This window comes from Neopsephotus bourkii, unplaced genomic scaffold, assembly GCF_033783945.1.
Source record: "Neopsephotus bourkii isolate Nb327-2 ecotype Australia unplaced genomic scaffold, CSIRO-AGI_Nbou_v1 NB_1707, whole genome shotgun sequence".
NCBI classification, from domain to species: domain Eukaryota; kingdom Metazoa; phylum Chordata; class Aves; order Psittaciformes; family Psittacidae; genus Neopsephotus; species Neopsephotus bourkii.
Window position 1 is genome coordinate 494,679 of NW_026902181.1, and position 25,131 is coordinate 519,809.

General features: G+C 39.9%; 1 protein-coding gene across 2 annotated transcripts in view; it reads left to right on the forward strand.

The window, feature by feature from the left end:
- The first annotated feature begins 3,731 nt into the window (after positions 1 to 3,731).
- Positions 3,732 to 25,131, forward strand: part of RBM25 (RNA binding motif protein 25) — a 29,639-nt gene continuing 8,239 nt past the window's right edge. The window contains exons 1-11 of one of the 2 annotated variants that reach the window (XM_061376356.1): positions 3,732 to 3,937; positions 10,904 to 11,024; positions 11,146 to 11,195; positions 12,624 to 12,794; positions 13,097 to 13,154; positions 14,324 to 14,484; positions 16,998 to 17,180; positions 19,397 to 19,450; positions 19,703 to 19,786; positions 23,371 to 23,645; positions 24,705 to 24,921. In XM_061376356.1, the coding sequence (XP_061232340.1) occupies positions 10,919 to 11,024; positions 11,146 to 11,195; positions 12,624 to 12,794; positions 13,097 to 13,154; positions 14,324 to 14,484; positions 16,998 to 17,180; positions 19,397 to 19,450; positions 19,703 to 19,786; positions 23,371 to 23,645; positions 24,705 to 24,921 (1,359 nt within the window). In that variant the 5' untranslated portion in view covers positions 3,732 to 3,937; positions 10,904 to 10,918. The remainder of the gene's footprint in view (positions 3,938 to 10,903; positions 11,025 to 11,145; positions 11,196 to 12,623; positions 12,795 to 13,096; positions 13,155 to 14,323; positions 14,485 to 16,997; positions 17,181 to 19,396; positions 19,451 to 19,702; positions 19,787 to 23,370; positions 23,646 to 24,704; positions 24,922 to 25,131) is intronic. The other variant, XM_061376357.1, reaches the window with a different exon arrangement.

Sequence of the window (25,131 nt, forward strand, 5' to 3'; positions counted from 1 at the left end):
CCCCCTTGGTGAGGAAGTAACCTCAGCCTGCAATCCTCCAGTGAGATCCTGGGTCATGGTACTGGCTGGAAAGGGCAGAGAAGTACAAAAAAAGGACAAGTTATTTTTCATATATACATATGTATATATGAATATACATATGTGTATATACATATGTGTATATATACAAATGTATATGTGTAACTTAGGTAACATTCAAAATATTTTTGTTGTACCACAGCCAGTCCACAAACAATTTCTTTTCTAAAGTAACCAGATTTTTTTGTCTGGATGCTTGGATCAGACGCTAATGACTACCTCCCTGGGAGAAGGATATACGCTGTTTCACTTCATGGACTTTACATGTTGATAATGTTCAAATACATATAGGAAACCTACAATAAATCTGGAGAAAGACTTTTTACAAGACGGAATGCTTTACGCTGACAGAAGGAAGAGTCAGATTAGATACTAGGAAGAAATTCTTCCCTGTGAGGATGGTGAGGCACTGGCACAGGTTGCCCAGAGAAGCTGTGGCTGCCCCATCCCTGGCAGTGTTCAAGACCAGTTTGGACAGGGCTTGGAACAACCTGATTTAGTGGAAGGCATCCCTGCCCATTGGCAGGGGGTTGAAACTGGATGAGTTTTAATGTCTCATTCTATGATTCTGTAACCATAGACAGGCCTGTGGTTTGGTCCCCTAGTTTGATTGCATGCAATTTCAAGAGAGAGCCAAATTACACAACTGGATACCCATGTAGGCAGCAGTGATTGTGGGTTTACCTTTCGTAAGCTATCATTTAAGGTGATCATCATGTAAGGTGAGCTATCATCATTTCTCAAAACTGAGTCAGCAGGTCCAATTACCACGAAAATGAGACATCAATGAAGTTCCCAACACCAAGAGTGACTGAGGCCCTGTCAGAATTCAAGCATACTGCTGAAGTACTTTTGTTCTACTAGATTCTACTGTATGTATTTGTGTTACTTGGCATATACATGGCTTGTCCATTTCTCCTCTATACAGTTTAGTGATGATGAATGATTGAAGACTGGCACAGTAGCTGTCTTCCCTGCTCTCTTTCATACTATTATGATAATATATTTTCACTCAGTTATTTTGCAGAGAAGATTAATAAAAAAGGTTAACTAAATGGACTGACATGGACAGGAATAAACTTTTGCTGAACCAAAAATTTTACGAAATGCAAAATAGTGTGCAGACATACAAAGCACCTTCCTTAATTTTGGCCCTAATATTAAAAGCCACCTACTGCACTCTTTTTGATAGGCTTTGAGCATGAAGCTCTGGAGTCCACAGTGAGGAAATGAATAAAGTGAACTATAATCAGTATCTGGGGAGGGATCTCAGTTTCACAACTTAAGGGTAAACAGATAAAATGGATAGGTTTAGAGGTACACAATTCTAACATCCAATAGCAGAACACGTAGAGATGTGGAAATAGCTGGTTTTACTAGATTATTCTAATGCTGTTCTTTATGGTTAGAAAGGATACTGGAGGCTGATGGTCACAATTTGTACAAGGAGAATAAATGCAGAATGGTCTACTTCTTTGGCTAAGCAAAACAGATGAACATCTAAATTAGAAAAGCCTTTGCAATGTTTCCTGTAAGTAAAAGCTTGTTACAGCAGCACAACTGAGTTTGGATTTCTCATCTCTTTTTCAGGCAGGTAAGAGTTTCACTCTGAGACAACAACATAAAAACAGGAAACTCAGAAGATTCTTTTTATAGGCTTTCCCTTTTCCTTAGTTATCCTGCAAGCTGCAAAATGAGTTTTTTTTACCTACCTTAGCATGTTTATGAATTATTTGAAGTATTAACAGTAGTCTGTATTGCAGTTACTAAATTTGCATTGGTTGAAGGGAGATACGCAGGCTGCATGGCATGAGTTGTAATCAATAGAATATAAAAATGCTGTTTCTGATGGGGGAAGGAATTGCAATCAATCTTGAGGTATTTCCTGAATTTGCTACTGCTAAAATATTTACCTTTGCACATCATCTGGTAAAGCAAGGTGATGAACAGGACCTTAGTTCCAGCTCAGTTGTTGACTGTCCAATAGCAACTTATGATGTCAAATAGAGTTCATCTGCTTTGTACTGAAGAAGCTGATAGTGTCTGCTCCAAATGTTTTCCTTGCCATTATAGGTGGAAGGGATTGTTTGTCATTGGACTCTCATCTTTTGAGCACTTTTCCCTAAACAGTGTTTATAAACAGTGGAAAATGTAATATAAAGGTACTAAAGTTTGCTTGTTTTTTGCCTGGCTGATCCAAAATGTTTTCAACAGCCTTCTGCACAGATGCTCATGCTGTGGTCTATCTCTTAATCACCTGTAAGATCACCTTCCTTTCATTTCCATTTACTTCCTTTTTCCATTTGCAGTTGCTTGCCATCATTGTAATAAATCACTGTCTCACGTGTAATGTTGGGGGGAATTGTATATTTTAAACTGCCTTAATGTAACCTAAATGATGGAAATAGGTCAGCGAAACTACCAGTTGTGGACCACAACTATGCCCAACTGCTTCACGGCACAGTTTTATCTTATTGCTGAGCACAAGGCTGCCTAAGATACTGGTGTTTGCTCTTTTTGCTCTTTAAATCCATAGAGTTTTTTTGGTTTTGTTTTTGTTTGTTTTTTTTTTTTTTTAGCAGAGATACAGCCTTCCATTAAAGCCAACCGTATCCTGGGCTGCACCAGAAGCAGCATGACCAGCAGGTTGAGAGACGTGATCCTGCCCCTCTACTCTGCTGTTGTGAGACTGCACCTGCAGTAACTGCACTTGGCTCTGGGGCTCCCAACACAAGAAGGAGATGGACCTGCTTGTCCAAAGGAGGCTACAATGATATCAGCGGCTGAAGCACCCCTGTTCTGGAGACAGGCCCAGAGAGCTGGGCTTGCTCAGCCTGCAGAAGATAAGGCTCCAGGAAGACCTTCTAAGAGTCTTCCAGTACCTAAAGGGGGCTTAGTAAGAAAGATGATGACAGATTTTTTTAGCAGGGCCTGCAGCAATAGTAGAGGTTTTAAACTAAGGGTAGATTTAAACTAGAAATACTTTAAGAAAAAAAAAGATGAGGGTAGTGAGGCCCTGGCACAGGTTGCCCAGAGAAGCTGTGGTTCCCCCATCCCTGCCAAAGGCAGGTTGGATAGGGCTTGGGGGAACCTGGTCTACTGGAAGGTGTCCCTGCCCATGGCAGGGGGGAGGTGAGCTAGATAATCTTTGAAAGCCTCTTCCAACCCAAACCATTCTATAATTCTACATCTTTATGTCTACTGCCCCTAAAACTGCTTTTGTTTTAGCTTTCCGGTCTGTCACAACTCGCGTTCCCTCCAGATAAATGCGGCTCTGCCCGCGGGTACCGCCTGCGCCTACCACAGCCGCAGCTAAGCCAGGGCCCAGAGCGCGGCAGCGGGAACGGCACTGCAGGCAATGAGAAGCACACGCCAGCAGACAAGCGAGGGGCTGGTACCAGCTCGCAGTGGGAGACGTCCTGGGCCCACAGCCGCCCCGTGCGGCACTGCCTGACCTTAAGATGGCGACGCCCGGGGCTGGGTAAGGGCACCTCACCACTTGCCCACAGCAAAGATGGCGGCAACCCAGGAGCCCTTTCCCCTTTTCCTCTGCCCTTCTAGCCGTTGCTACTCTATGGTGGCGTGGATTAGTGCTGCGTTGCTGAGCGGGAGGGCGCTCTAGCACAGCCATCTCTATGGTGGTGCAGCGCGGTGCGTGTCGGGGCGCTGGCGGAAGGGGCGGGTCACATGACCCCGCGCAGCGCGGTGGAGGCGGTTTGGTGCGGTGTGTTCGAGGCCTAGTGGCGCCCCGCGGCCTCCCAGGTGGCCGAGCGGCGTCCTCCTGCTCCATCCCCGGCCTACGCCCCGCGGAGGGCCCGCGGCGGCGCTCCGGACGCGGTTATTGCTCCGCAGAGAAGCGGTGAGGAGTGAGGGGCTTCGGGGATCCAGAGGGGAGGGAGTGCGGCGGCGGTGAAAGGAGGCGCGGCCGGGCCGGGTCGGATTCCTGTATCGCGCTTCCGCACACTCGGTCGTGGCAGGCGCAGGCGGTCTCTCGCCTTTCGCGTCGCGAGGGGAGGAGGTGTTCGGCTGGTGGCGGCGGGGAACGGGAGCGCGGTCTCAGGGAGGTACTCGCGGGAGAGTGGCGGCGGCCTTTTGCTTCCTCTCTCGCCCGGGACGCTTGGTAGCCCCTTCTGGCGGGCGAGAGGAGCCCGCTTACGGGCGGGGCGAGGCCGAGAGGAGCCCGCTCACGGGCGGGACGAGGCCGAGCCCGTGGTGGAGCTTTGCCGGAGCCCGGAGCCGCTCAGCAGCGTGGCCCGGGCCTTTCTGCCTATGGGTGGGGTTTTTGCTTCTCCGTGTCGGGGACTTGAATGTCCTCAGCTTGGACCGGAGTAGTCATCGTAAAACGTGTTTTAGCAGCTTGTGCATAACAGGCTCGGAGTGATTCATCCGTGTAATACAGGTTGTGCTGTGTGTATTGGCATGTTTTTCTCATGATATCTTTTTCCATTTTAGAAAAAGGGCCTTTGTCTGCCTGAAGGAAAAAAGAGTTTGTTCAAATACAGGGAACATTCTGAACAAAATTAACTTTTTTTTTTTTTTTTTTTTTTAGTACAGAAGCTTACAGAAAGTGAAATCTTAAAAGTTGTCTAGTTCTCAAACTGGTCAGATTGAAATGTATGTACTTGGATGTGTAGTAATTTTTTGTGAGGCAGGCAAGCATTGCTTCAGGTATTGTATTGGCATTTCTGGAAGGTGGTCCAGAACAAATTCAAAGAGAGAACAGGACAGTTTATTATTTTTCCTGTAAAGGAGCAGCATTGCACATAGTGCTCTGTTTTTCCCTGCTTCTGTCTCTCAAGTGCTCATTCACATAAATGTTGTAATGCCGCAGCCATGTTTGTGTTTTGGGAAGAGTTAATAGCAATATTAGAGTGGACAGTCACTTATTTGACTGACTAGGGCTTTATGTGGGTGCAGAGTCAGATAATCAGGAACTAAACTAAATATCTTAAAGTTCTGCTGATGTGCCTAACTGAGCCCTGGTTAAGGGGCTTTTAGACTGAGGCTCTGGTTTAGATTCAGTATTAGGAAAAAATCTCTTCACAGAGAGGGTGCTCAGGCATTGGAACAGGCTCCCTAGGAAAGTGGTGGAATCACCATCCCTGGAAGTGTTCAGAAACCATGTAGATGAGGCCCTTACTGACATGGTTTAGTTGTGGACTTGGCAGTGCTGGGGTAACAGTTGGACTTGATCTTGAAGATCCTTTCCAACCTAGTTGATTCTATGATTTTAAGCATGTTGCTACGTATTAACAGCTTGAGATGCAATTTATTCCCTGGCAGTTAGTGAACACAGGTCACTTCTGAAAAAGTGGCTTGAGCAAATAATAGTTTTGCTTGTTCAGAAATAAATGTAGTCAGGAAATCTAGCATCTGTTTTATCTTTCCCTGTGTCTTTTGTGTTTCACATCAATTTCATGTCTTGCTCAGCTTGCAGGCAATTTTAGAGAAAACTGGGGGGCTCTATAAGAAAGTGGGTATTTTCACTGAGAGAAGCAGTTGGCTTCTTTGAGGCAGTGTTGATTTTTTTATTTATTTTTTTTGTGAGAAGCAATACCATAAACATCATTTCCAATGGGTGATAAACTATGAGGTTATTTTTGTAATTGAATGGCTTAAAAATCCATACATCATGTATAAACTGATTTAAAAGCCTCTGTGATAGTACTGACTTCAATAGATTGGTTATATATTTTCTCTAAAGACTTCTGAAAAGGCTTTTGTTGCTCAGCTGCACCCGTGGCACAAAGTGTATAAAGTACTTTGTCATAAATTAGAGGAAGTTATTATTCACTCTTTGCTGCCTAGGTATTGACATTAGAATCAAAAACCGAAATATTGTGCAATTCTTAATAGGAATTAAATGTAATAACATGGGTATGCAAATCAGATGTCTTGGTGTAGCATCCTTACTTCTCCCTTATTTGAGATATTAGCTTCCACAGGTATTTTGTGCAATTTATTCTGGACTTTAAGTGTACGGATTTTTTTTGTGGTGCAGAAGAATTGTACTGGGCAAATGTTGAAGAGCAGTCAGAATCAGACAAAATGAAACCAAGCTTGATCAGCCATATTGTGACAGCTGTTTTGACACTACATGTGTCGTTCTTAAAGCACAGTAAGTTTGGTTATGCTTCAAGACTTAAGGGTTTTTACAGTTAATTTTGCTGAATGTTAACAGTAGCGCAGCAGTTGTTTCATGTGGAACTTAAATGTTTTGAAAGTGGTTAAAATGTTTTGAAATGAAGTTATGCTGTGTAAATGTAGAGGTACGAATGAGATTAATCCTGTGACACTGGTAGAACTGTGATGTTGCCCTGAGGAGGAGGTAGCACTGTCACTTTGAAATACAGTAGTTAGCTGTATTTTTTTTGTTGAAACTCACATGCTGTTTCTGATGTATCTTTTCACCCCCTCTATTAAAAAAAAAATTAGTAGAGGTTTAAAGGGTACTATGATTTAAAAAACACAGCTACAGTAAGTGCAGCCAGATCAGTACCATCTTCTCATATAGTCAGTCTCCTATTACTGGGACTTCTGGGAGTTGGAGATAACAAAGCAGTGTGGGGCAGCTGTGTCTGAATGATGGTGACTCTTGTTTCATAGTTTTGATGTCTCAGACCCTCAAGTCTAGCCCTGTGCACTTCTTTAGTTGTGCATCAGAGCCAGCATGCTCTTATGGGCAGAGCTCTGTCCCAGCAGGGATAGCACCATGTCAGAATTAACAAGGCTCAGTGGATTTTAGAGCCACATGGGTATCCCTGTGTTCTCTCCAGTTTTCAGAATATAGGCGCAGCTAGCTCTGCATGGTGTTTTGTTCCACCACAACTTACTAACTCAGAAGATAGTGTATGAAAGCAGCTGAACTTTTAGGCCAAAGTTGAACCTGGAATATTATAGCTGTGTTTGTGTAGCACTTGCTTTAGTTAATAGCTCAGGATTTGAGCTAGTTCTACTTAGAGTAAGCTTAGGTTGTTTGCCATCCTTGACATAATTAATCTGCAGCTTACAAAAATTGCCCAAGGCTAATAAAATGTGCACCTACATTACTTTAACTCGGATCAGGAGTGTGCTTTTGAAGAGTGTCTTGCAGTTATCCTCACTTAGAAAACCTTTTTTCACGTTGGTTTGCACTATTCAAGTGAATGGACTGGGTTCCTTTTGGAATGAAAATGAGCTCTTACCTGCAAATGGACATTTGTTTCTGTGGGGTGGTCCTCCCCAAAATGTGTACTGTGAACATTAGGGTCTCGGCTTGATCTGTTCTGTTTAACAGACCTACTCCTATTTTACTGCCTTGTTTGCTGGCTTGGACATAGCCTAAATTGACTGAGCCTGGAGGCAGAGACCTGACACAAATCCATCATTCTGGGGCTGAAGATGTCAGTATTTCAGGTAGCATCAGGCCAGATGCTCACTGCTTTTCTTACCCTGTTATCTTTGTGACCACTGTAATGTTCACACAAATGAATCTTTATCTTGAGCTGCTAGTTAAAAGGCAGCTGCCAAGAATGCTGTTTGCATCCAATTTCACTTGAGGTAATACTTTCATAAGTCATTTTAGGTCTTAAAAATACCTCTGAACTGTTTTGTTCCTTACTTGTGTACTTGAATATATTGGGGAAATCTGAAGATCACCCTATGCTATACTGAGACCACAGTAAATATAGCAGATGCTGATCATTGAAATGTACTGGCAGAGTAGTAGGAGAGTCTGCAGAGAAGTTCAAGATACTATTCCTGAGTTTTCTGCAAGTGTATTCTACCTAGGCCTGGCTTAGCATCTCTTAACTTTCTATACCTAACACTTGGCTTGTAGTTACTTTTAACAACCCCTCTGACTGTCGGAAGAGTAAGTCAGTTTCCTGTGTGTTCTGTAGTTGATGAGAGAAAAATTGTGCTATTCAGTTCCCTTCATTGTAGTGTCTTTGCTGCTGCAAATAATTGGTTGCAGCTTCCTCTCTTGTCCAGATCTCACTTCTCTTGTGAGCAGTTTCAATCTTGGTGTCTGTTGATCCTCACAGTTTTCATAACGGAAACAGAATTAAAATGTTCTCTCTTGCTGGTTTCACATTGATAGTTCTGTGTAGTAGCAAGAAAGAGACCATGGCTTTCTTTAATTTTAGTGTTGATCTTCAGTTTTGCAGGCAGCAGAGTTGCAAGGATAGGTCTGTGCAAGAATTAGTAACAGGGCTGTGAAAGTAACTGTACAAATATGGGAAGAAAATTAAGAACAGAATGCTTCAAGTAAAATGGACTCTTGAAGCCCTAGAGATAACTGTTTCACATCATCTGACTAGAAGACTGAAAGACCAAATTTTATTCTTAGTAACTGCCTTGTTCTTTTTATGCAGTAACAATTACTTCATTGACTGCTAAGTATTTTGGTATTTTTAATAAAATAAAAAAAAAAATTGCCTGTTCGCATATGTAAAATCCATTGAGAGCAGTAAGTTTCAGTGTCTTTTAATTCAAATAACTGTTTCACCTCTTAAGCTTTTTTTTTTTTCATTAGCTTCTCCAAAATGGTGTCTCAGATAAAGTGCTAATCAGAGCTAGAGAAGGGACTGCACCTACAGGCAGCCTGGAAAATTAGTTCCCCTATTGTTCTTTTTTGTTTAACTGACTACTCGTTAATGTCCTCAGATGGTGTTACACTGTTTTAGCCTGTTCAGAACCATCTAGGATCTGGTAACTTATTGCTCTACCATCCTGTCCTAAACCAGCTTTGACTTTTGTCCAGTTATCAGCCATATGGATAGGAACCCAGAGCCTTAAGAATCTTAATTTTCTGTCTTCCCTTGGCTGTGGTTTTCAGGATGAAAAAGTTTCCAATAGTAATACCAAAGTGGGCAAGAGAGTTGTGCTCCCTGACATACCATCCAGGTTTTGTATTCTAGAGCAGTGTTGGCTGATGTGCAGAGGAGTCGGAGTAGACAGTGTTCTTCCAGATAAAATGTTTTGGCCATACACCTTTGCTGCTTTTCTTTTCCTATTCAGTTTTAAAAAGTCAAGAATGACAGATGGGGATTGTGTTCTTAGGCATATGGATTCTAAGGGGGGGGGGGGAACTTTTTATATTTATTGTATAAAATAATCTTTATTGAACTTTTTGAGGAAAGCTTGCATTTACTCTCTTCTGCCATCTTAGATCTTGTGTTATAGGAACTTTTATTTTTTTTCTCCTGGTGAGATATTGATGGATGCCCTTTGGCATCCATTACAAACCTCTTTGTAGTTGATGGTAGTTGTACATGTGTCTTTGAATGAATTCGGCTGTAGGGTCATATATGCATTCTAATACCAGAATAATTAAGTTCCGATGTTCAAAGGTATTAACAAATAAATTTGGGTTTCCCTGTCATCCTGTCCAGTCCATTATATGTATATATGTATCTATCCCTCATAGTTGTTCCAGACTCTGTGGGAATAAAGTCTTGCTGCATGATTCTCTTATTATAATTTTTTAGCTCATTCAAATGTATCTGCTATTCTGGTAGAGTACTGATACTAGCTCTTCTAGTGTCTGAGGCTGTCATTAGCTGCTTGCTCTTGTACATTTACGGAAGACACATCTGTCTGTAGCAAAGCTTATTTCCTGTTTCTTGTGTGTTCAGTGGCAGGAAGATGGAGAAAGTATCTTGTAATCTACAGGTCTTTTGTATGTATCGGAAATAAGCTTATAATGATTCTTTCACAGGGCTGCGTGCTTCAGTTTTGACTTGTGATTGCCTGTGTGGAAGGCTGTTGCAGTGAAGATACCATACTGTAGATTGGAAAGCAGTCTGTACAGTCTATTCAGAAACACAAGTTTCTAATGCTAAGAAACAGCATTACTAAGAGACAGCTAACAGGGCTCTTGTCACTTGTCATATGGTGTCCTTGTGATTCATATCTCTTTGATGTTCCTCTAGCACTTCCTTGATGCAGTGTGAATATAACCTATGTGTTTAGCAGTAATATTGGTGACCAATTTTGGTATTTTTAAAACTGAGACTAACCTTTTTTGAAGACTTGACCATGTAAGGTTGCTGAGATAATACTGCAAGCAAGAATACGTGCCATGTTAGTTAAGAGTGATCTTGATGTTTTTATTCTTAGGTTGTATGTTACAGTGTCAGTGATACACACAGAATAATCACCATCTGAAGAGCAAATTATATTAAAGCCATCTTTACTCTCCATGGTAGCATATTGGCTCAGCTCATGGACTGTTGTCCATGTTGAGCTCTGGAAGATGTGTGAACTGGGAAGTTAAAAATAGACCAGAGAACACTCTTACAAGCTTTTAACTGTATCTGTGCTAGACCTTGGAGATCTTCCAGTCTTGTCTTAAATACAGCTCCTATCAAGGCTGAGCATTGAAATGTCCCAGTTCTTTCTCTCATCTTATTCCACAGTTGTATTGTGTGTGATCATTTCTTATACAAGAGAACTACTTGCTTTTTTGAAAATGTCTTAAAAGATTACTGAAGTTTTCACATACTGCAAAGACAGTTTTAAAGAAACTGTACAAGCTGTTAAGTGCTATGTAATTCACACTCCTTGTAAACCATTGGTATGAGCAGTCAAATATAGTTTTGTTTTCCACTCCATTCTGAAACACTTTCCTAGAAGTGCTGTTTCTTCATTCTGACTGAAGACTTGTATTAGTTTTGTAACTTTATGAATAGCTGGGGGAAAAGAGTTAAAAATAGTTTTTGTTTGTAGTTGGATGTCCATATAAAGATTTAAAATTATTATGGACACTTACCATGAGCATTGCTTTTGTAATTCATGTTTGGGAGCTAACTAGTGTAAGTTCCCTTTTCTGTCTTTTTGACAGATTGTGACTGGAAGAATGTCTTTCCCACCTCACTTGAATCGCCCTCCTATGGGAATCCCAACGCTTCCCCCTGGAATCCCACCTCCACAGTTTCCTGGCTTTCCTCCACCTGTGCCTCCTGGTAAGTTATGTGAGTATATGGAATTGTCACCTAGAATAGAAATCATGTCTGCAATCAGCTCATTTGTATTCATCAGTAATCTCAAAAGGGCAGACTAATACTAATGTCTTGTCTTTTTCAGGGACCCCTATGATTCCTGTACCAATGGGCATTATGGCTCCTGCTCCAACTGTAAGTATTACAGTGAGGATGAGATTATAGCAAAATAAAATGGAGAGCAAAACTTAGTGAATATCATCAGTATTCTTGTTTTGCTCTATTCCATCCGAACTCATACTATGAGAGGAAACCCTTCACTTTAAATGCAGTTATTATGCAAATATTATGCTAATTTCTGACATAGACAAAGTTTGAGATCATGTCTGGAGCTGTAGCTGCAAAGGTGAAGCAGTTACTGTTCTTGTGAGAAGTCGTACTTTTCTCAAATACAACGATTTAGGCTTTGCCTTCGGGTCATGCATGGTCTTCAGTACAGTTAAATCAATTAGGTTCCAAGTCTCTTGCTTTTGAGCTTTTTGGCCTGTTAGAGTGCTCTGGAGGCATCATTTCATCCAGGTTTATAAGGCTATCATGCAGCACTACTGAGTTGGCCAGAAATGTATGCATTGATGAGCTTGCAAACAAGCTCTCTTTCACCACGTTGCAGGGAAGGAATTGTCGCATGTAATATGTGTACGTGGAAGAGAATATGAGGGAAGGTCTCTCTGCTTGTTTTACTAATTTCTAGTTGAAGGAAAGGTTTATGTTTTATGGTGCATTAAAAAAAACCCGCACTTCTTAAAACTTAAAGGTTACTTGTTGGCCTCAAGTTGAATTGCCATTTCTGTGATTTTCGCATAACTAAAATCTCTCCAAAGTACCAATTTTTTCGATAGCTTTTATTATCCATTACAGGAGGATATGTTCATGGTAACTGATGTATTTAAGAGAGAGATACTGGGATTACTCCGTTTTCTGACGAAAATAATTCTTAATAAGTGACATTCTAGAAGGGTGTTTTGAGAAGAGGGGTTCGATGCATGCGTACCATTAAATATTAGGTGGAAGGAGAGGTGGAGCAAAATGGAACAGATGATTGTGCCTATCTGTATCGTTTAGTTTACAAATGTTTGCTCCTTCACCCAAAGAAGTTTGGGTTGTGTATTGATTAAATAAAACAGTAATGTTCACCTGTGAAAGCTCTAAGAGCTGTCATGTGTCACTTAAAGCCTTTTGAGTCAGTTACTTTTCTATTCACAGTTTGCTTTTTACGTTGTTAGGTACTTCAACTTACAGTGACTCAAATATTCTAAATTAGTTAACTGTAGAAGAAACAGTGTCTAATGTTACTGTATGCTCACCTTGACACCTTCCATTGGCCATGTTCAGGTACACATGTTTTTCTGTCTTTGCCAGAGAACTTAGTCTTCTTTGTGTTGTATAAAGTGTTAAAGCCTGAACCACTTACTGGTGTCTTGCTCCATAAGCCTGCTAAGATTCATACAAAACTTTAACTTTGAAATACATGTGTCCCCAACTCTTTTGTCTTACAGATTTAAATAGGAATAAATAACACCCCCAACCCAACACTTTTTTACACTCCTCTCCTCCTCTTTGTAGGTATTAGTTCCTACCACGGTGTCTATGGTTGGCAAACATTTGGGAGCCAGAAAAGATCATCCTGGCTTAAAGAACAAAGAAAACGATGAGAATAGCGGTCCCACTACCACGGTTTTCGTAGGCAACATTTCTGAGAAGGCCTCGGACATGCTCATACGGCAGCTTCTAGCAGTAAGTACAATGGACTGCTTGTTAAATTTCATCCTTCCCTGGCTGATGAGTAATGACCCACAAGCAGTGAACTGAAACTAAAAGCAGTTAGTCCCACTCACTAGAACAGCAGTCCATTATGCTTCTGTTTAAAGTCAGTGAGAGAAGAGCACAGCATTTTAAAGCTGTGTATGTCAGTGGACATAGACATTTTTAGTAGTGTTTGCCCTTTTTATGTGTAGTCTTTTGCAAAAGTGGTGAAGGTTTTGTAATGTTCTGAAACATAAACGCTATTTAATTAATAATATTTATCTTTAATGCAGAAATGTGGCTTGGTTTTGAGTTGGAAAAGAGTGCAAGGGGCATCTGGAAAACTTCAAGGTAATTGTTCATACTTCTCAAAGTTTCTGATCAGATTCATTTTTCTGTTACCTGGCAGCTTTTCAAGTGTCTGACACATTGCTATTTTTACTACTACTTTTACATTTTAAGGTATTGTACATGATATTTAACTGCTAAATACTTCCTAGTGTTTTCTATCCTTGGAATCAAGACAATTAAAAAATAGAATTGAGAAATGGTTTTAAATGGAAAAATGTCTTGGAAACCTAATTTTGTTCACCTTTTTGTTCTGAGACTGAATCAGGAGACTGTCCCTGAAAAAGGTTTACCATTTTGGACTTGGCATCCAAAGGAGCATATTTACAACACTGTTAATAGTAGCTTCTATTACTGTGTATTATTACATTACTGTGTGTTAACTGCTCAGTTAAGAAGGTTTTCCTGATGTAAAACTTGTCTTCCTTCCCTGTTGTCAAATTTAATGGATTTATTTTTTCATGTGACCTTTCTTCAGTCAATACAGGAAACAATTTTGATTACTAATTTTTGCTGTTAGTTTTGCTGTGTTTTCATGTATTCTCTAGGTTGGTAGTTTTCCTTTTTTAAGATGTAATTCAGTTTCTTCAGCTTTCTTATATATCATACTTTGTTTATTTTGCTCTCATAAGGTGTTCTCCTCATTTACAACTTTCTGTTACTGTTGTGAAAAACCTAGTGTGAACTATCCCTTGCTGTAGGTCAGCAAAGAGCTGGTGATGGATGTCCTCGGTCTTCAGATAATTACAAATCCACCTGAGACATGCCTTCATATAGGCTGCATTCCTTAGTTAAGACAGACATGTCAAAAGCTCAATGGAGGCAATCGTAGAATAGGTTGGGTTGGAAGCAGCCTTTAAAGGACATCTAATCTGACACCTGCTGCAGTGAGCAGGGGCGTTTTCTACTAGATTGGGTTGCTCAGAGCCAACCTGACTTTGGATGTTTCCAGGGATTGGGGTATCTACAATACAGGTATTGCTTTTACCTTATGGGCTGTTAGTTATATTGAAGTCTAATGTAGTGAATGATCTTTCTGTCTTTTTATGATATGTACTCCTGGTTTTAAAAAAAGAAGTGCCTGTATTCCAAGTTTACTGATAACATTTTTTTACAGAAAATATATTATGTGAAGAGCTTTAACACTTTTAATTTCAATCATCTATTTTCAGCCTTTGGATTTTGTGAGTACAAAGAGCCAGAATCCACACTACGGGCCCTGAGACTACTCCACGACCTCCAGATTGGAGAGAAGAAGCTGCTGGTCAAAGTTGATGCAAAGACAAAGGCTCAGCTAGATGAATGGAAAGCAAAGAAAAAAGCTTCAAATGGGGTACGTATCTAATGTGTGACTTGTTATTTTGGCAGGAAAGCAATATAACATACTTGCCACATCAGATTGTGAGTGTGCCGCATAGTTTCTATTCTTGTCTCTGCCCCTAATTCATTTTAGTATTTTGCCAGAGTCACATTAATGAGACTGAAGATACGTTGAAAGGCAGTGAAGTGTAAGCTCTTAATTCACCAGCATTGGAACTTACCTGTAAGCTAGATACCTTAAACTGAATCTCTAGAATTGTGTACTTCATTTGAAAGGGTAGTAATACGTGCTATACCTCATGATTCTGTTCCTTCATTTTTGTTTAGAAACTCTTTAAAATGTATAAACTCTAGAAGTAATTGTTACCTTGTCAGAGTCTGTAAACTAAGACATCTAAGGAGACTTGGAATTTCTTTCCCCTCCACTGATGATCTTCTAGAACATATTAATGAAAAGAAGTAGATCATTCAGTAGATGATGCAGTTACCAGGTAGCGAGCAGCTTTGCAGATATTTAGTAGATGGGGAAATTGATTTTGTACCATTCCTTAATCTTCTGGAATAATTGTAGATACTTGATATGTTGTGTTCTGGTGAGATACAAAGTTACTTAACGGACAAACTTGCATTAAAATGAATGTTACCTATTTCTTTGCTAAAATAATATATTTCACACCACAATCAAGATGTTTGGTTTGGTCTCTAACTATTTTGAAGTTCTGCATCCATCTTGCAGTATTTAAAACAATTATTTTTCTGTAAAATGAAAGTGAGAAGAAGCTCTTGTTCAGAAAATTAGAAATACTAATCACATGATAGCAAGTTAAATTGGAATTTTTCTTAAAAGCATGTAAAATACAGTGGGAACACATGTTTTTTTGTTTTTTAATTTTATTTAACGGGAACTAGAGGCATTATGATGACTTGGAGTACTTGACACATTTTTTTTGCTGTGTACTCACTGTGTGGGATTAAATGCAGTGGCTCAATAAAGCAGAGTGCTAACTTCATGGGTTTTGAAAGGCATAATATACTAGCTGTTAACCTAGGTAAGGGTTTGATTTGACTGCCCCTTCCCTTCTATGCTTCCTTCTTTCCCATTGGCATCACTTGTAATACTTGTAATACTGTGCCTCACAGCTGGTGCTAGGAATAAATCTAACGTATCAGTGGAGTTCTTGTACATCTCTCATGAATTTTTTCTGTGAACTCCTTTGGGTTACAGGCAGTCTTTGGGGATTGATTGTAATAAAGCAGAGGGTACTGTTTGTGACTTTGGCGAAGACAACAGCATGTTCCAATTCTGTTGAACTGTAGGGTGAGATTGGCTGCAATTTTTTTGTTTGTGGTGGTGCAAAGAAAGGCTGTGAATTGCGAAGGAACTGTAATCATACTGCTTGTGATTCCTTTTATAACCATTATTGGTGTGCTGGTGCCATTCAAATTCAAAAGTTGCAACTTTTTTCTTTTAATATTTTTGTTATTAAGAAATCAAATGTGCACACCACAACACAGTATTTCAGAGACACACCAAGCAAACCTGTATCTAATTAGCTCCTCTCCCTGATCACTTCTTCTCCCTGGACCTCTTCAATACCACTCCCTGTCACTGCCTTCTAGCTCTTTTCAGCCTGCTCCTCTTTGGCCTGGCAGCCTCTTCAGCTCCAACTGAATCCTCCCTTCCCCCTCATTCTTAGCTGCTGCTCCATCAGACCCTTCCCTCTCCCCCACTCTACCCACCACCTATCGCTTGACGGGATACCCAGCTGGATTCTCAGGTGAGGTTCCATTTTTCTAAAAAGTTCAAGGGATAGGAGGTGGGCTGCCTTGTGCAGTCTGCAGATCATTGCTCTATCCTTCCATGTAACATTTAGTGAAATGTACTTTGGGTGTGTTCCCTGCGAGGTGGAAAGCGACAAAATGATTAGGAACTACGAAGTAATTGATCAGCAGTAATAAGAAAATGCTTGCAGTGCAAGGAATGTTTTCCCTAACGATGTTTCTTTAATGCAGTTCTACCATGATAAGTTGCAGCTTGAAAGTTATAGGTAAACATTTGTATTGCACGGCACTTAAGTAGAAGACTTTGAGGAACTGCTGTTGAAATGACTTAAAGTTCTGGAGGATGCAAGGCAGAAACTCTTGACCAAGAGCTGGACTATAGTGATTGCCCACCTGTGAGCGAGTGTGCACTTTCTCTTTTTTTCTGTCTGCCACCTTAATCATCAATATCTGTTCTATTCTATTATGCAGTCCTACACTTGCTGTCTGCAGCCATTCCATGTGTGGTCCCTATGGTACTGCCAGCGTGAAAAGATGTGACTAAAATCATGCAGTTGATAGCTACTTGTAGGTGGCTTGGTTTTTGTGGATTTTTGTTTTTTTTTTTGGTTTTGTGTGTTGTGGTTTGGTTTTGTTTTTTAAATGCTGTAGGGGCATGAATGTGGTGATCAAAGGTGGACTTCTGAAATAAAACTAATAATTTTCTCAATTTATTGATTCTTGTTACTTTGCCGTTTCTCTTAGAACGCCAGACCAGAGACGACAACTGATGACGACGATGCACTGGATGAGGAAACAAAGAGAAGAGATCAGATAATTAAAGGGGCCATTGAAGTCTTAATACGAGAATATTCCAGCGAGCTCAATGCCCCCTCCCAGGAATCTGACTCTCACCCCAGGAAGAAGAAAAAGGAAAAGAAGGAGGACGTATGTGTTTTGATTTTGGACAAAACAGATATTTTTTTTTCTTCAACTCACCCTTATATAATGGCCAAACCTTTTGCAAATACTTTAAACCTAAACTTCTGGTGAGAAAACAAATCAACAAGCATTGATGTCAGCAGCAGTTTCATTTTTTTATTTTTTTTTTTTATAAGCAGAAAGCTAGTCAGTTATAGATGCCATCCCTTCAGGATGGTTTAGGCATCTAAGCACCTAGACTTCTTGGAACAAGAGGCTTGAATCTGAGCAGGATTGAACCAACCTTTCATCCTCTGAAGGTGGAAATATCAAGTTTAATGCACTTTAGTATGTAGGGTTTTTCAGATGAGAACTTAAGTAACAACTGTAAAGAGTTCCTGCGCACCATCCATTTCTATTGAAAGATGCCAGGGCACTTTGGTAATGGCAGGAATTTGCTCTGGTAGTTTTTGACAAAATTCTTCTCTCTGCTTAAAGTATCCATTCTTGTAGTGTACCTTGATCTAGCTGGTTGCAGCTGTCTTCCCCAGATGTGGAAGTGCTTCATTAGCTGTATATATGTATACATCACAAACCTTGGAGGGGTCCTTCAGGGATGAAAGGCATATTGTAATCTTCCTGCCTTAACGAAATCTCTTTTACACACATGTTTTAATGTGGCTAGATTTGATCAGTTGGTTTTCACATATTGTATAATGCAAAAAATCTCTGGTAAGCAGGAACAAATGTTCTGATTTAGACCTGGTTCTGTGTATGACCTTTTTATGGATTAAAGCATATTGGAGAAGGGTGAATAAGAATGAGCAAACTCAAACGTAGCCTTTCCAGCCAAGTTTCTAACCATGGGAAAATGGGCTTTCATACCTACCATTCTGCACCTAATACGAAAGAGATTGGAAAACTGTTTGACCAAGATTTTTACCTACTTAAGTCTTCTGCAAAGTACCTATTCCAAGGCAATAATGCAGTTTCAATTGCTTATGGAGTTTAAATTTGGTGCAAGAAGCAACATCTCCCTCAGGGAGCAAGTATATCTTCCCTACAGCATTGTTAGCTATGGCTGACTTGAGGTATAAGAGTGATGAGCTTAATCTTTCCTTTTCCTCCCTTTGGGAGGAGATGCTTTCTTGGATGAGAATTTACAAATGAGTCACTGTTTAATGCTGTCAGCTGTATTGTATTGGTTACAAGCCTTGTTACAATGTGTATTGTCCTGTGGGTACAGATGTACAGATATATATGTATATATATATATGGCCATGAGTAATGCCAGGTAGTTAACATTGTAACAAACCATTGCAGTCTTGGAAGAGCTGGGTTCTGAGTATGTCCCTGGGACAGAGGGATGTACTGTTAGCTCTGTATGACGTAGAATTTAACCTATCTGAGCTAGTCAAGTGGATGTGTAAGTCTACTTGGTCTTTTTAAGTATATAGCACTTTTGGGTTGAAATTACACCCCATCATCATCCCATGATGGGAAGGAGGAAAAGAAACTTGGAAATTGCCATCTTTGGCCTGGGTGGATACAGGTGGGAGTGAAGAGGATGGTCCTAGCTCATTGCTCTCTTGTCCTTAAAGGAGAGGGGAGAGAAGGACTGTGGAGGGTGGGGTGAAGGTGGGTACAGATATGTTGTGGGGGTGGGTTTGGGAAACTCACCAGCTTTGGGGTTGTTGTCCCTTGTAGAGCTTGGTGTGAAGACTCCCGCTGGTGTTAGCAGAGTCTGTTAGTTCTGGATGAAGGCATGACTGATGTGGGGAAAGTTGAAAATGTGTGTGGGGAGCTGAGAGTGAGTGGAATCTGGTTTTCAACTGCAAGCACGGGGGAACCTCGCTAATTCGCACTAACTTAGTTAGTAGGTGCAATCTACCAAATTTGCGAATTAGCGAGTAAATAAAATCAAGACATACCCACTGCAAATACCCTGATCATTTATATTGGCAAGTGCAGCTTAGTCTTGTTTATATTGCTACCATAGCATACTAATATCCTGTAGTACACTTGTAATTCAGTGAAGTCTTACTAATATGAGACTTCAGTATGTATTTTAAGTAGTACAGAGAGGGAGAATTAGCGAGGTTCTTCTGTAATTTTGTTGAATCAAAGAAATGAGATCACAGCAATACAATATTGCTTTGTAGTGCAAACATACAAAACGTTGTTTTTCAGAGTAGTGTGCAATCTATTTTTAAAAAAAAAAATCTCCGTGGATTTTTCCGCAGATTTTCCGCAGATTTCCAGTGGCCCCACTGATACCTTATCCACTCATCACCAAGGTTCGTTTACATTGTAGGCTTTGAAAATGACTATGTTTACTGCTAGTTGCCAGATTTGTGACTCTTGTCCATCTGATTTTTTATTTTTTTTCACTCATTAACATCAGCCTGTCAGGTTTGGTACTGCAGAAGGACTTTGTTTATCTCTTGCAAGACTGGTTGAAAACTTCTAACCTTCAGCTTTTCTCTTGTTCTCCTGTGTCTGTACAGATGGCTCTTAATGCTTGTCCTCCTGTCCCCCTTGTTTTTTAGGAGGATATAAATGCTATAGAAATGGAGGAAGACAAAAGAGACCTGATATCAAGAGAGATCAGTAAATTCAGAGACACACACAAGGTAGTATTCTTGTTTTTGCACTTGATACAAATTAGGCTTTTTCAAAATCCAAAAAAACACTATTAAAAATTTTAGCAGTACATTGCAATATCACTTAAAATGATGTTTGTATTAGGTTTAATATACATGTAGTTCTTTACAAGTCAAAAAAAGACAACTACCACGTTAAAGTGGCCCTTGACGTCTTTATGCTAAGGCTTTGAGTGCTACTGAGTATTTTGCAGTCTTCTCACTTTTAACCTGAATAAAGTTTCTACACATACATTAATTCAAGATATTTATAGCTAAAGGCTAAATGGGGCTGCAGTATAAGACATACACTTGAGTGTGTTTCTGTAGGTAGATTTGTAACATAATCCAAGATTTTATGAAGAGTTGAAACGTGAATTAAAGTTAAGTCTTTTATTTTAATAGTTCTAAGTTAAGAGTGGGGGAAGATTAAAATTAGGTCAGTGGTTACCAGACTTACCAAACTTTAGATGCATGGAAGAACTGTAAATTCCCATAAAGCTAATCTATTCATTGACCCCCACCATTATGATAGAGATCATATGGTGACTAATGCAAGATGAAACTCACAGCTTGGAAAGTAACATGGAATAGGATGTAAGTATGAGCTTCTGTTTTTTATTATACTTATGGATGCCCCCTCAGAAAAATATGCAAAGGGGTAACTGGCTTGGAAACATTGGTGCACATGAAGTCCCACCTCAGGGTTCCCACTTACAGAAGTTTCCACTAATGCTAGTGCATCTGTGAATGTTTCTGCTCTGGAAAATGATACTTGTGGATAGTAAAGCACAACTATGCATGTAATGTTCTTATTTCAATGTTTAGCTTAAAGTTGGTATTACTTTTCCCCACAAGACTGGAATGATCCTTGGCCTAGGGAATTACCAGCAAGCTCCTCTTTTGAGCGCACGCTTTTATTTCAAAATACCCCCAAATCAGTGTTGAAAGTACAGCAAGGTGAATGAAGTATGCCGTGTTACTGAGCTTTACCACATGCAGTCACTGGGGATGGTACCATGGTTTCACGCATTTGTATCAATGTAAACACAAGTGACTACACATTGTTGTATGTACACATATTCAGTTTTTTTTTTTCCTGACTGAAGTTGTTGGAGATAAAAAAACCTGGGGAAAAATTCTATAAGAAATGAACTGAAGAAGCTCAGCAATTGAATGTGAAACTGGTCAGTGGTGAAACTTCAGTAGAATTGTGTTTGATTCCTAGCCCCAAGTTGTCACTGATACTAAGATGAAAGCAAGTAATGTTTTGGAAAAAAATCAAACAACAGCCAATAAACAAACAAAAACGTGCTTCATTGTTTCAGAAGCTGTTGGGCATTTTACTGCCTTTAATCTGTATTATTGGGGGGGCTATTTGGGATTTCTTAACATTAAAAATCAACTGAAAGTAGTAATTGTGTATATTGGATAATGTTTAAAAGGGGCTGTTGAATCTTTAGCAGCTGGCTAATGAGCACAGTGAACCTTTGCATGTTTTTGGTATGAGTATATAAAACAATAACCACAGACTGTCAGGGTATCAGCATTGCAGGGGGCGTCCATTTACAGCACGGACGAGTCTGAAGAGAGCTTAAGGTAAGATTTATAATTTTTCTACCTGTTCATTTCTGTTCATTACTTCAATTTATCTAGTACTTTTCCCATCCCATTACCCTTTCAGATCTTCTTATGTAGGCTGATAGAAGTTGATGAGGTCAGATTTTTATTATAAAATAGACCAATTTGGGTTTTTTTTTTCAATTGAATTTTAAGAAAGCGGACCTACAAAATGGATTTTAATACACCAAGACTTGTCTCTGTGTGTATGTATTTATCCTGGTGTGAATATGTTAAAAAGAAACACACTCTCTTGATATTTCATCGCAAACAAAGTTTCGGAGAGTGGCAAAAAAGCAGGAGTTCAACCAAAGAAATTTCTATTGGAACATCTAAGATAACCTGTAAGTATCAACCACTTCAGTATATAAACTTTTCTTTAAAAGTATATGAAATTTGAGGTAAGTTGGATTTTTGAAAGTTGACAACCTAGTTTAACATCTGACCGTACTGAGGTTTAACACTGTAAAGCTCCTGTAAAATACAGTCCTTTAGAGATTAGGTTTCAGTTCAGTGTATATTGTAGAATCTTAAGTTTTGGGTTTTCTCATATCAGTTTTCTACCAATTCCCACCATTTTTAGTCCCTTTTTTCTTTTGTGATTTCAATGTATCCAACATTGGTTTGCCTGTGTAGTGCTATCAATGCAATGCAGTTTCGCTGGATACATTAATCACTAGTTATTTAGCTTTATTTCTGTAATCCTTTGTCGGTTCTCTGGTCCCTGTGCCTGTGGCAGAAGAATACTTACCAGGTAAGATTGCTTTTTAAAGTTGTCTTAAATGCTTTGTTTAAAAGAAAAGAAAACAAAAACCAACCCCAAAACAAACAAACCAGAGAAAATACTGTTTCATTGTTCCAGTTTTTAATTTCATTTCAGTGATGGTAAACGTGGAGCCAAAGGGGATATACATGTTTATTCTGCTTAATATTTGTTCAAAAAAAGTGGCATTCTGGCATCCATCAGGTTGAAATTTGGTGTATTTGGTTGTTATTTGGTATATTTGTGAACCGTGTACTTGCTCTTCCTCCCAGAAACATAGCTTATAGGCAAGGTTAATCCAGTGTTGGCGGTCCATGTCCTAGCACAGCATCTGTAAGTTAACACATAACAATTGCTTCCAAGGATGGATTTATCTATCATTCTGTTGATGTATTTTCTATTGTCTTATAGGAATTCTGGTCATAAGAATGTTTCTAATTGAAAAAAGTGGCAATTTTGTACAATTTTTAGTAGAACTGTAGCAGGTAACCCTTTAGTTTCTGTGTTTCGAAAGAGCTATTTCCAACCTTTTTTGTAATTCTCTCCATCTTGCAGTGGTGGAAGTTAAGGATTCCATTCAGCAGAGTCCAGTTCTTACCAATGAACTGTTAGAACTTTTTTAGGGAGGGGAAAAGGGGAAGGGTTGCAGCCCTCTTCACTGTTTAACCACATGCACCATGTGTAAGTGGATAAATTTCTTTACCCAAGTTTTCATATAGGATGGTTTTGGTCTGCCAGGTCTTCTTGGGAAACAACTCTCTGTCCCAGTAAGCATTCCACTGAAATATATTTTCATAGTTGAACAGAACTAATTTTATCAGTTAGAAGTTTGCTTTGCTTGTACCCAAGTGGCTTATAGGGCCAATGGAATTTGTGGCCCACCTGAATCATGACTTGCAGTGCACTGTGAATGTGCAGTTCAGTCAGCTTATAATATGAGGCCAGCCCTACTCTAAGGTTGGAGATTGCTGGTCTGTGTAGACCTATGCTTTTGCACGAAACTTAGTCTTGTGATTGCTGCATTTTGATTTCATACTTACGAGTTCCAAAAAATACCCACCAAACCCTATTTAATATTTTAAAATCAGTGGCGGTTTTGGTATTTCCATTACCTGCCTTGTGTGTTGCGCCGGGAATATCCGGTTCGTATAACTACAAAATTAACTATGAAAGTTCTCTTGTTGGTTTTTAGAAACTGGAGGAGGAAAAAGGCAAAAAGGAGAAAGAAAGACAGGAAATTGAAAAAGAACGCAGAGAAAGAGAAAGGGAACGGGAGCGTGAACGAGAAAGGAGGGAGCGTGAAAGAGAGAGGGAGCGTGAACGAGAGAAGGAGAAGGAACGGGAGCGTGAACGAGAGCGAGATAGGGATCGTGACCGAACTAAGGACCGAGACAGAGACCGTGACCGAGACCGTGACAGAGATCGTGAAAGGAGTTCCGATCGCAACAAGGACCGTAGCAGATCAAGGTAAATGCATTCGAGTTGCTATTTGTTTTTTCAGTGCTGTTTACTAAGTGTGTATAGTTTAGCAGATCAGCTGCCATTCAAGAGAATGGTCCTTTTTATAAATCAGAATAAAACTAGGAAATTAAAATCTTACAAAGTGTATTTACACAAATTGGAAGAATACTTGATTGCCTTCATAGCACAGGAATGCAAGGACTGCAATATACGGTAAGCAGCTGCCCAACCATGACTGTTTTTATGGTAGTGGTTTTATGTCAGATCTTTTTCATAAAATCATAGAATGGTTTGGGTTAGGAGGGACCTTAAAGATCATCCGGTTCCAACCCCCTGCCAAGGGCAATGACACCTTCCACTAGACCAGGTTGCTCAAAGTCCTGTCCAACCTGGCCTTGCAACCATAGGTAGCTTTATTCCTACTTGAGGTTCTTTTATGTGTGTGGTATTTTTAAGGTTAAGTACATTCTTCTGTCACGGGGGAAGAGGGGTGGGTGTTTTTTTCACCGTTTTGTTTAGGCTTTTGAATTTGTTTGGGTTTTTTGGGGGGGTGTTTGGTTTGTGTGTGTGTGTTTTAATAAAAGTAGGGGATTCCTTTCAGTCTTAAACTGTGACTAATCTGTCAAGCTCTAGATACTGCTTTTTGCCCTCTTCACCATAGGAAAAAAATAGGTGTTTCACTTTAAATTATCTTGTCAGTAGGGTTCTTGTTGCCTGTAAGCCATGTAAACATGGAAGATTTTTTTAAGCATACCCTTAATTTGTGGGGGTTTTAGCTGTCATTTTTGGAGAACTACTAACACAGTCTGATAAGAACTGCAGTGTGCTCACCATTAGTTTCTGTAGATAACACTAATGGTGGTGCTCAATTACTTTTAGGTAAATGGGATTTTGAGTATATTACAAGTATTGATTTATGCTCATTGCTGTATCTGCCACTCATCTTGTACAATTGCAGGAGAATAACTTGTAAGGTGCTAGAAGCAGTGCGTTATGTATTTGAAGTGAAATCATTTGAGTGGAGAGGAAGGCTCTTGTAGTTAACTTTGGACTTCCTTCCCTCAGAGAAAAAAGCAGAGACAGGGAAAGAGAACGGGAACGGGAAAGGGAAAGAGAACGGGAACGGGAGAGAGAACGTGAGCGGGAACGGGAGAGAGAACGTGAGCGGGAACGGGAACGGGAGAAGGATAAGAAGAGAGATCGTGAAGAGGATGAAGAAGATGCCTATGAGCGCCGAAAACTAGAGAGGAAACTGCGTGAAAAGGAAGCTGCATATCAAGAGGTAAGTTGGGAATTTTAAGGTTCCTTAAGAAAAAATTATTTCTGAGGGGTGATAATAAGTGTTCTTCTGTAAAATGCATCATTCTTTCTCCCTCTCTTTTCCTAAATTTATTTTTAATCCTTTGACTCCATGAGCTAAGCCAGAATATGTAAGTTGCAACAATTTTGGACTTCTTATTCTGGCATTTTAAATTATAAATAAACCATCTGC